An 11982-nucleotide genomic window follows, 5' to 3' on the forward strand; every position below is an offset into this window, starting at 1 on the left:
AGCCACCGCGCCCGGCCACCAAGGAGCTTTTTCAAACTGCGTATATACAAATTATTTTGTTCACATTCCAGAGTGCATTCTCCTTTCCTCTTCACCCCACTCCACCCACAGCCCATTGGTAATTACTCCTGTAGGGACAATGGTGGAAATAAATAGGTCATTTGGAAAAAGGCTAGTCACTACTTTTAGATAGTTAGATGTTCTATACACAGATAATATGTGATATTAGATGATAGCGTACATCAAGGAGATACATTTGTCATTAAATGTAAGTATGTATATACATATGTACTTTCTTTTTTATAGTTAGTTAATTTTCTATGACAAGGGCAAAATTAATTTTAAAATAATTATTGACTTGTTATTGTTTTTCTTCATTTATTGTGAAGATATAGAGCTTTTTAATTTTACTCTTATAACTTAATCCTTTGTCATGATCAGCCACGTGGTGTTTTGCAAGTAATTTGTTAAAGTCTTTAAAAATGCCAGTTATTTGCTTATAAAGGAGAGTAGATTCAGGGTTAGCCATTTACACTTACTTCCTTTCAATTACACAATCTAACTGGAGTTACAGATAACATGAATGTGAATTGTTATAACCTGGAGACTATTCTTTTCATAACCTCTTCCATATCTATGAGAACTTGTGGAGTCTGCGGACATCTTTCAAGTGTACTAAGGCAGAAAAATGTCAATGGTCTAACAGACAGTCATCTTTATAAATCCTCAAATCAGTCCTTAGAAACTCCTTAACAAAGTTCTTACCTATGTTTAATGTCATGAGATAAAATCATTGAGTTGTTTGCATTCTCTACTATCTTTGTGTTGTTTCTTTATTTTTTTGTTTTCTTAAGAAAAAATAACATTTTTGTCTTTTGCTGCCATATATATTAATATTTCATCTCTTATCAATTTGAAAATTTTGAAGGCTCTTCTCTCCCTGAGACGTTATTATTACTTCCTTTTGCTCATCCTAGGAAGCTAATCCAGAATTTAGATTCTTCTGTAGTTTTTAGATCATTGTTCCAGTATTGGTATAATTATATAGGTTTTATCCTTTCTTCCTCCATTCTAATCAGCCCATTGTAGGAAAAATGGCCTTTATTTATACTTTACTCCTTAGTCTACCTGTACAAGTGGGGCAGTTTTAAAGAGTATTTTTGACACATGAGCCTTGTTAAGAGAAAAGGGAAAGATGTAGTCAATTTGCATCACTGTAACTCTGGAGAACCTAAGCAGGTACTAAGGAGAGGATGAGGTTGAAACTAGAAATTACACCCCAAGATTGCCAGACTATCTGATAGCAACTGAGTGCCATATCCTCCCCTCCATGCTCTCCCGTGTCTTAGCGATTTGAAATCTAAGAACATTTCCCTAGATCCATGCCGGTAGAGTTAGAGTTGTATAAATTTTGGAAAACAGAAGAGAAGCCAAAGGCATTAGTGGATCTACAGTAGAGATGGGCAGGAGTGCGGGCTTAGCGGGAGGCAATAAGATTTTACAGATAAATCTGCACTTTTCCTGTACATCATCCACTTTCACACTGTTCACATTAATAGCAGTTTGTTGCAATTTTGCACTTCCTGGTTTCTTCAATACTAGTGGATACTTTTCCTAATTTTAAATTCCACAGCTCTTCCAGTGGTTTTATAAGATTTTAATTTCTTGAATTAAATAACTTTCTGCTAGAAATATCTGCAATGGCTTCTCTAGCTATCTAAATCATGACTGCCTCCTCCATTCTTTCCTGGTGACAAAGTTCTAGCTAATTTTGAGTGAACCATGGATGAAATCTATGTATAGAGCCCTTCATACTTTTGCATATGTCTATGTTTAATGGCCTTCAAAAAAAAAAAGAAAACCAACCTGATTCTGAACAAATATGCATCTTCCCTGGACTCTTGTGTAGCTAAAACCTTCTTTTCCTGAAAGACATATATTAAAATGGGAAACATTTATGGTTTACAACCTTGCAGATCTATTTTCAAGTCTTGGCTTTAATAAATATACTTCACTTCATAAACTCAATTTCCTTGAAGGATGTTTATTGACTACTAACTTGGTGTCAACAATTGCAAGTACCTGTGATAACTGCAATGGTTAAGACAGTCCTTGTCCTGGCCCTCACGATGCTTAAAATCTAGCAGCAAATATTAGTGGATAAAAAGTATATAAGATAAAAAACAAAGGCACAGTCAGGTTCTAAACAACCTTCCATGTCATAAAAAGATTCTGAGTTTATCATAAGAATTACAAGTAGACGTTAAAGTGTTTTCATCAGAAGAGTGATTTGATACAATCCGAGTTTTTGAAAAATCACTATGGCTAATGGGTTAAAGTCGGATTGGATGGGAAGAAAACAAGATATAGAGACCAATTAGGAAGCACCTATATTAATCCAGATGAAACATAATAGCAGTCTGGGGAGACAATAGCCTGGACCAAGGGAATGGAAAAAAGTAAGTTGATTAAAGAAACATGTAGGAATTAAAACAAGGTGTGGGAATTAATTAGATACATGTGATAAAGAGACTTGTAAAGGGTGATTCCAAAATGTAAGGCTTTTGGGAAATAGGTACATAGTAGTGTCATGATTGAGAGAGAGAATACAGGAGGACAACGTGGAGGTGAGTTGGGATGAGGTGTGCATTGAAATGGCAGGTTCTGATTGAGACACGTTGGATTTGATTTGCTGGTGAGACACCCATGTGAACATGGTCTGTTCGCCGGTAGAGATACAGATTTGAAGTTAAGAAGAAATGTCTTGTCTGAAAAATGAAGACCCACACATCCTCATATTACGTATTGTAATTGCAGTCATGGGAGTGGATCCATTGACTCAGGTTCAGGTACAGAATGTAAAGAGAGCTTGACTAACTGTGGAACAGCCGCCTTTATTTTTCTTCTTTAGTTGCACTAGTCTTACAGCCTTGTCTTAGACAAGCACTCTGATATAAAATTCCACACAATTTCTCTAATTTTCCCAACTTTTTAATTTCAACATAAAGCCACTACATAAAAAGTATTTTATTAATGAATTGACATAATGAATTGGATAAGTTATGTGTTAATTAAATCATTAATTGGATTCTAATGATTTACTAATACAACATGTAACACAGTAGCATATACATTTCTTACAGTGTAATACGTCACCAAGGGGGAGGGTACATCTTTAACCATAGTTTCCTATTAGCAGCTTAAGCAAAGTAACTGCTACTTAAAAGACAAAAGTTATTTTGAACAGTTTGCTGAGTCTAACAGAAAATGAATCATTTGATTATATATTACAGATATACATTACTTTTGTTCACTTCTTAAAGAATTCCACCTAATCTACATATTGCTTTCATTCTTTTCAGTATTCCAGAAGTGCAGTGCACTTAAAACCAGTCTTTTATATCTATCATGGAAGGAATTTAATAGGAGCTATAGTATGAATTTTAAGTATATCCATAAAGTGAAGCTCTCCAGTTCATAAAATTAATGTCGTAACTATATATAATAAGCAAGTTGAGGATTTTGCTTTAAAAAATATATTCACAAATTCTGTCATATTTACAAAAATATGACTGTAATGAAACTTAAAACCATCTAAAGACGTATGACTACTTTAACATCTCAGTTGTTATTTTTTATGAACATAGAAGGCTTTTAAGCATCTTTGGTTGGGTACTATTGAAATAAATTTATTCATAAAATAATTAAATAAAAATACTGTAGCATCTATGTTCTACAATTTACAGGAACAATTTTATTATGTGTATATTCATGTTATATAAAAATATAGCTAATTATTTTGAAAAGAAGATAAATAGCTTATGTGAAATTGGTTGAAACACAACATTTGCAAGATGAAGGGAATCCAATGTTTTTAGTGCCTCTTACCAGATGTGTCCATTTTAATGTAATTACATTGTTTTATTTAGTATGAATGGGTCCAGGGAGGATGAATTTCAAAGAAAATAACACTGCAATGTTCTTTAAATACATGAGAGCTACGTACCTGTGCAAAAATTGCTTATAAATACTGAGAAATGTTACAGCATGCCACAAAAATTAGTCTTTATTCTGATTTAAATTTTAGTGTAGACAAAATTAGCTCCAATAGGAATAATAACATAAATCATACATGTTCAAAAAGGTATAACAATAAAACTATCAAGTTGTATGCTTGTTATCTAAATATCTCCATAAAGCAGATGTAACTTGAAATTAGAAATTAAATGATGGTTTGCATTTCCTGTAATTCTGAGAATTTCAGCTTTTGATTCAGAGTTGAAGAAACTTTCACCAAACGTGCAACTGGTTTTAAGAACAATTGGCTCACTGAGTGTTGAGGAGTTCCCCTGTCATCTGCCAAAATGTTAATTATATAGCAAGTTTCAGTTTATTTCCTTGAAGCCATTCATATAGCTGGCAATCTTTTCCTGCAGCATTCCCTGATAGATTTTGTCTAGAGAATTAACAAAAAAATCAAAACGCGATGAAGGAGAGCCTGTGGCTCCCTGGAGAAATTTCTGTTCAGCGGTGTTTTCATCAGCCAAGCAGGGAACAGTGAACTACATACACAGCTCCCCAATCCAGGTCCTAATGAGATTTGAAAATCAACTTATTTACCCACCGTCTCTTAGCAATGCTGATAATAACAATTCCTTGTTCAAGTTTTCTTCACTCCAGGAAAATAGTCAAAAGTACCTCTCTCTGCTTTTACTCCTGATTCAACCTACTACCCAACCAACTGTTAAGTAAACCATTTTGCTGCCTTATCTTTGAATTCAAGTATTTTCACACAGGCTCTTCCCAGCCAGTTTTCCAGGAATTAAACAGCAGATGCTTCCATTTAGATCCTCTTCTTCTTTAAAATGGGAAATCAATTATCACTTGTGAGCCGCCATCAACCAGATTTATAGCTCTGGTCAGAATTCATTCATACATTTTCACACCCTAGCTTCCTTAGACATTGGTAGCCTCTGTGAAAGAGTCATTGGGGCCACTATTTTTTCTGACCTCCAGGTTCTTTTTAGCCTTAAATGTCACAGACACCTCAGAGTGAATGGCATCCAACCGCTGCTCACAGCGGAAGGCAGAGAGGAAAGCCTTTCTATAGTTGCTATTCATCCAGCCATAGAGAAGGGGATTGGCAAAAGTGGAGCACATGGCGATGATGTGGAATACTGTGAAGATGAGTTTGTACTCCTTCAAGTCCAGGACATGGCTGTCAATGTCAACGGCAAGCTGGAAGGCATGGAGAGGCAGCCAGCTGACTGCAAACACCACCACCACGCACACCAGCATTTTGGTGGTTTTTTGCCTTCGCTGATGGTAGTGGTCATTTGCAGCTCCAGGACTGACATGGTTCTTCAGTTTACTCCAAATGCGAGTGTAGGAAAATGATATGATGCCCAGAGGCAAAACATACAAGATCAACAAGGAAGAAAGACTGTAGACAGTGCCATAGATGCTCTTCTCCTCGCCAGGCCATTTTTCAGTACAGGCTACAATCTCAAAATCCGGAATGATCTCAATCAGTGAATACTCCCGGAAGATGGCCAGGGGACTTGCCAGCAGGGCACTGACGCCCCAGGCCAAGCCAACAATCAGGAAGCTGATACGCTTGGAGATTTTGCTCTCCAGGTGGTAGACGATGCACCTGTGCCGGTCCAGGGCAATTACTGTCAAGGTGATTGTGGATACTTGTACTGCCAGGCCCTGGGCATAGGGTACCAGGTGGCACAGGACAGGACCCATTTTCCACTCCCCCATTAAGGTGTAGGTAAGAGTGAATGGTAGACACAGAGTATTCACCAAAAGATCTGCCACAGCCAGATTGGCGATGAAAAAGTTGGTTACTGTGCGCATGCTCTTGAATTTGATCACCACGTGGATCACCAAGGAGTTGCCAATTACCCCAAGCAAGATGATGGAGCAATAGGCCAATATGAGGACAACTTGTACCTCAATCAGCTTGGTACTATCTATAAGCTCTGGCTCAGGATCAGGGACCAGTTCACCTCTAGGAGTGGTTTGTGGCCCATATTGTTCCACCTTCATTTCTTCCACTGTCTGGTTCTCATCAGCCTCTGTACCTATTGGACCCATTTTCAGTACAGTTCCACTTGGCCTGCAACCAGCACAAGAGTCTACAACCTAAAAAGAAAAACAACAACAACAACAACAACAAAACGAATAGAACGAGGAAAACACAAAGGTGAAGCAAATAAATTTCACAAATGGACTGGTTTAATTTTGATTGGGGATCAAAATATCCTCTACTCTCTAAAATTGTGCGTAGCAAAACATTTGAATGAAACAGACCTTTTAATAAGTCTATTGTCAAATTAGATCAATTAAATCAGGTCTCTGAAATATATGCTATGATGATAAAGTATAATACCTATAGTATAGACACAATTTCAAAGTGAATGCTACCAAATGGATTAATTTCATTTTAAGTGGGATGAAAATTATAAACTTTATGAATTTTATAGCCACTATAAATTCATTGAATTAATTTTCAGGTAGATAAAAAAGTAAAGTTTCTTTCAATATCTTGACTATTTCAAATTTATAAATATATAGCAACAAATTGTGTAAGAAAGGGGAACATATTAAAACTATTTGTCTGGTACCTGACCCTTGGGACTATGAATTATCTGAGATGAATCAAGCAGATTCGGTTCCTGGTGCAGGATTTAGTATTAAAAATAGTATTAAAATGTGTAGAAGAGCTACCTTTTAAAAATTTAATTTCAATAGCTTTTGGGGTACAGATGTTTTTTGGTTGCATGGATGAATTATATAGCAGTAAAATCAGATTTTAGTCTCCAAAGTCCATTATTCTACTCTGTAAATTTTGTGTACCCACAGATTAGCTCCTACTTATGAATGAGAACCTATGGTATTTGATTTTCCATCCTAGTTACTTCACTTAGAATAATGGTCTCCAGCTCCATCCAACTTGATGCAAAAGACATTGTATCATTCTTTTTTATGGCTGAGTAGTATTCCATGGTGTATTACATACCACAGGTTTTTTTTTTTTAAATCCACTCAGTGGTCTAAGGACCATTGGGTTGGAACAGTTGCTTTTTTGAATGATCTTAAATAAACTTCTGAACTAACATATAGCATTTCATGCTTTCTCGAAATCTCTGTTAGCCCCCACATTCAGAGAACCCACAGACTAGTATGTTACATATCTCTTCCACCTGTTATTTTCTCATCATTTCTACAACATTGGTTTTATTCTTCTTAATCTCTTATTATAATTACTCTAATCATCTTCTAACTTACCTCCCATCCTCTTTTGCTTTTATTTATTAATTAATTTATTCACCTAACAGAAATAATCGAGTGTCCACTCAATGCCAGGGTGGCTTTACTATCCTGGTGCCTATACTTCTTCAAACCTGCATTCATCATGCATTTAAAAACCTGTCTTGAAGTAGGGTTTTTGCCAGGTGAAGACAAGAGGATAGTACCTCTATTCCAAGGCTCTCACATTTTACTGGACAATACCTACTCATTAAAATGTTATTTTTTCTGAAATTCGAATGTGATCATATTGTTTTCCTCAATGTCTCCAGAATGTTTGAAACAATATAATGTATTGTTTTCTAATATAAGTTTCATTTTTTCACTCTGTTAAAGCATTCAGAGCCCAACACCATAGTGGTAGTATCTTTCAAATGTATTCGTAATCACAGAAGGCTGCCACTGTTTATTCAGAGCTTCTTTTATGAATTTGTTTTTATGAACCTTTCAATGAATGTATTTGTAATTAATAGCATCTAATGCCATTGGTAGGAGAGTCATATATTTATTCAGCCCACAGATAATGCCTGGCTGGGCCTGTGTGCCCCCCAGCTCCTTCCCTTACCCTTCCTCTGTTCTGTTCTGCTCTGTACCACAGGAGGGCTGACTCTTGCAGACTGCATTTTCAGGCTCCAAGTCCTTGGTATTCTGGCTGGGTTTGGTCAGTGGGAGGCACTGGCAGGCAGTTGGAGGACAGCAAGAAGGGAGAAGCCACTATATTCTTCTTCCTCCCTCCCTGCTCTTGGCAGTGCCTCTGCAGCTGTTCTGTAGCTCTGGTTTTCATAGGACAAACCTATTGTGATTATGATTCCAGAGGATGTCCCTGGTCCGGGGGCCTTGGTCACACTACCTCTTCCTCATATCCATCCAGCTGGAGGCAGTAATGACTCCCTGCTCTCGCTAATCTCTAGGTAGTCTCAACATCCCTTGTTTGGCTTCTATCATTTGTTTAATCAACTGTCTGCATTAAATTCCTCCATTTTTACATTCTTGAATAGATTCTGTTTTGCATGATCTGATAATAACATACATATATGCTTTCATTAATTTGCTCTCCCACCAAAGGATCTGTACCCACAGGTTGACAACACTGGCCTATAGAAGAAAATCCCAACTCCTTAGTCTGACGTTCGAGGCTTTTCTTGAACTCATCCCTGCATATCCCTCTGGTTTCATCTCTCCTGACAGCCCAATATATACTGTCCACTTCTGTGATACTGCCTTACTTCCAATTCCAGTAACACCTGAGCCTTTCTCATGCCTCTCTGCCCTCACTGTTTTAAACTGGGAAGTCTTTCAGTTACCCAAAGCCCCTGTGCTCACTTCTAATGCTGCATGTACCACATGCCACATTGTGACTGTTTTCCTTCATTTACCCACCACAGCAATCTCTTTGAAGACAGAACCTGGACCTTCTTCCTCCATTGCTTAATCCCTAACACACTATCTAGTACATTAAAGGTACTCAGCAATTTGGCAGAACAAACATAAAGGTAAAGGAAAGCGCAATTTTACTGAATAATCAATGTCAGCAAAATGGAAAGTATAATTTTGATCCTTTCCTCTATTGAAGACAACTGCCTGTGTAGGGTTCTTTCCTATGACATAACATCCATACGCTTATTTTCTTATTCTTAATCAAATAACTGCTTATACAAAAAAAATTGTCCTGAGACCCTGTTAAATTAATTCCTGATTATAACATTTTAAGTTGTCAGTATACCCCATAAAGAAAACTTTCCATTTCAAAGGTTTCTGCTCCCCAACTCTCTCTCCCCCTCTCCATTTCTCTCACTTTTTTTTCTTTCCCCCTCGTTCCCTGTCTCTCTATCACCACTCTCCCTTCCACAGGAGCCTTACTATGTGGAGAGACATGGGAGTTTCCATGTACTCAAGTGTTTGCTGTACTGATATATTCCAGCTCCCTCTGCATAAATTTCACATAGAATGTTCCAAGGAGCCCCAGCCTCTTTTCACATGTGCCTCCATTCCTTACTAATTAGAGTAACCTGAAACAAACCATTCAAATCTTGGACTGTATATTTGATAGGCCACACCATTTCCCCTAGACTAAGAAAGAGACTGGTTGCAGAGTACAGTTACTCAATCCTGACAAGCCATTTACAGAATTAAAGAGACTCCAAGAGGCTGGAGTTTGGAGGTTATACCTGACTAAATTGAGGGGAAGCATGAGATTGAAGGACACTAGGAGGAGGAATATACTTGATTTATTGACTTGTTTTGCTTTTTCTTCTCAGTCTTGTTTTGTATATTTTGAAACGCTGTTATTTACAACTTCTCTGTAGGAATGGTTATAGATCTGCAAGCTATTGGAATATACACAGCGTTAGCTGTGCTTAAGCAGGTTACTGGCCTTTAGCCAGGTCAAGCATTACCCAGAGCAGAAAATGCATCATTTCATGACAGCACTTCTGGAAAAGTGGAAGAGGAAACAGGTACACACAGGAAGTTGCCATCAACAGCACACAAAGGAAACAGCAAGAAGACAAGGGAATAACCTTTCTTTGAAATAAGGCAAAATGAGATATTTACATTACTTAAGACATTTAAAGAGAACTTTTACCAGTACAATTTTTCTGAACAAGGGAATCCTTAGAAACTTTGTTATAGAAACATTTCTTTGCAGAATAGGAAAAGAGTTTCAGGGCTTCCCCTGAAACCCCACCACCCAAGATTCAAAGAACTTCAAATTATTTGAGTCAGAGACCAGTTCATGCTTTGAGGAGATATTTAAATCTCTGGGGGCTTTTTGCAACAATATTGCCACAGGTTGGCCTTAGTAAAGCTGCACATCTTATCAAGCACAATATCTTCCAGAACATTTTCCCAGGGAAAATATCTCAAAAATCAATCTCAGAAATCAAAAGCACTGCATTTGCCTAAACTAATTAGTTCTAGGAATGGGGGTGGGGAAGGGGGAAGAAGGGAAGTTTCAAGAATGCTACATACATGACATGATTGTTTGAGTAATCAGTAGAAAGTTGAAAATATTCATCAAAGGGTGTGGGAAGTCTTTCTTTGGAAGCAGCGTCTCCATTTCATGTCACTGAATTTTAAATGATGTGTACCTACTGCAAAATGTCTTAAAGCTTTTAGTTTTGCCTCTTTCCCCATCACCAAAAGCTCCTGCCAGTGGGTGAGCCTTTCTGATGGAAAATGAGCAAACGCTTAAATGAATGTGTCTCCTCTTGAACAGCTTTGGAGAATCCAATGGGACCTTCTGCTTTAGACAAGTGTTTGATTTTTAAAGAGGCAGGAACAATAACAACTTACTGTTCTGGAAAGATAATGACCTATCTCAAAGAAGCGTCAAGGAAATAGTAAATAATCTTCAACAGAAAAGGGAACATCTAGCGAAAGTCGAAAATGGGGATGATATTACATCCTCCAAACCTCCACCTCCCACCTAAGGGAGGAGGAAAAAGTCCATACACTCATGAGGACCTCCTCATGTCCCTCTTCATAGGAACCGAGCGCTCCTCTAGGGATATTCTTGTTCCCAGGAGGTGAATCAGAGTTAGGAATTACACTTACTGACCCGGACCTCGGGTTTCTGCGGAGACGCGGAAACAAGACGTGTGCAGTCTGTCTGTCCGATGATAAGCCAGGCGACCTGGAGAGGGCCCTGGAAGGTCCCCAAAGGCAAGTCCGGTTCCGTCCACTCCTAGGGTCCAGGTCAGCCCGCGCCGAGCGGGCGGGCAGCCGGAGCAGTTGGAGCGGCTGGGCGGTTGGCGCTGCCGGGTCTGCTGCCGACCTCTCAGGCCAAGCGCGCCTGGGCACCGCACTCACTCGCGGGGTGGGCGGGTGAGGGTGGGAGGATCAGAGATGGGAGCTTGGGGAGCGGAGCAAACCCCACCCTTAAAGACAACAAAACAGGTGCAGAGGCTGCGGGCGATAGTCCTGCAGGGGAGGGGACTGGAGGAGAAGTTTTGGTCGCGAGAGAGCAGGAACAGTGTCCAGGGTCTCTCCGCCGCCTCCCAGGCTTGCAAGCCCTCACAGCCAGACCCTACCCAGAGGGGCGCCCCCTCGCGGGTCCCCAGCCACCACCTGCAGCTGCTGCTGTCACCTACTGTGCCACCCCCAAGTTTGATACTCTGGGCATTTGCACCAACCCTACCTCCCTTTCCTTCCACGAATTTCTCCCTTTGCTCTCTACCCCCCGGTTCCGCGAGAGATGGCCCGGCGAAGACAGACCTCCTGGACTTGAGGCCAAGTTCACCAAATCCGCCCCGGGGAAAGGTGAGGGCAAAGGCGGGGTGGACCGATCCAGCTGCGGCTGAGTGGCTGCAGTCCCGAGCAGGGCAGGCGAGCGCAGGAGAACTCAGGCTGGCAGGAGGAGGGCCGGGGCTGGAGAATCCCCGCGCCTCGTAGGAGCTGAGAAAATTCCACAACTTCCAATCGAGAGTTGTTTTCTTTTGTGTGTAAGGAGCAGAGATGGGGAGCTGGATCTGCGCAGAACCCCGGAAAAGCGCCAGCAGGATTGCACCGAGAACAAATCCTCCGCTCCCTCGCCCAGGGCTGGGACGCAGTGCGCTGGTGTTCCTCTAGCTGGGCGGTCCCTGTGCTCCGAACAAGAAGGTAAAGCAAGTTCAGATCCTGCTGCCCATGATCAGCAATTTCCCTAACAGGTGTCTGCAGACAGAT

At 39.8% G+C, this 11982-nt stretch overlaps 1 protein-coding gene across 1 annotated transcript; it reads right to left on the reverse strand.

Annotated features, from left to right (window-relative positions):
* Nucleotides 1-2973: 2973 nt before the first annotated feature.
* Nucleotides 2974-11313, reverse strand: NPY2R (neuropeptide Y receptor Y2). The gene is made up of 2 exons (XM_017871062.1): nt 10873-11313; nt 2974-6150 (listed from the first exon to the last, which is right to left on the reverse strand). Exon 2 carries the CDS (start codon nt 6100-6102, stop codon nt 4957-4959), a length of 1146 nt encoding a protein of 381 aa, XP_017726551.1. The 5' UTR covers nt 6103-6150; nt 10873-11313; the 3' UTR covers nt 2974-4956.
* Between the last annotated feature and the right edge of the window lie 669 nt (nt 11314-11982).

The sequence above is a fragment of the Rhinopithecus bieti genome, unplaced genomic scaffold (assembly GCF_001698545.2).
Source record: "Rhinopithecus bieti isolate Rb0 unplaced genomic scaffold, ASM169854v2 scaffold_3878, whole genome shotgun sequence".
NCBI classification, from domain to species: Eukaryota; Metazoa; Chordata; class Mammalia; order Primates; family Cercopithecidae; genus Rhinopithecus; species Rhinopithecus bieti.

Bases quoted from the DNA above. Each gene is read 5' to 3' on its own strand.
- NPY2R (XM_017871062.1), bottom strand. From the start codon at position 6,102: ATGGGTCCAATAGGTACAGAGGCTGATGAGAACCAGACAGTGGAAGAA.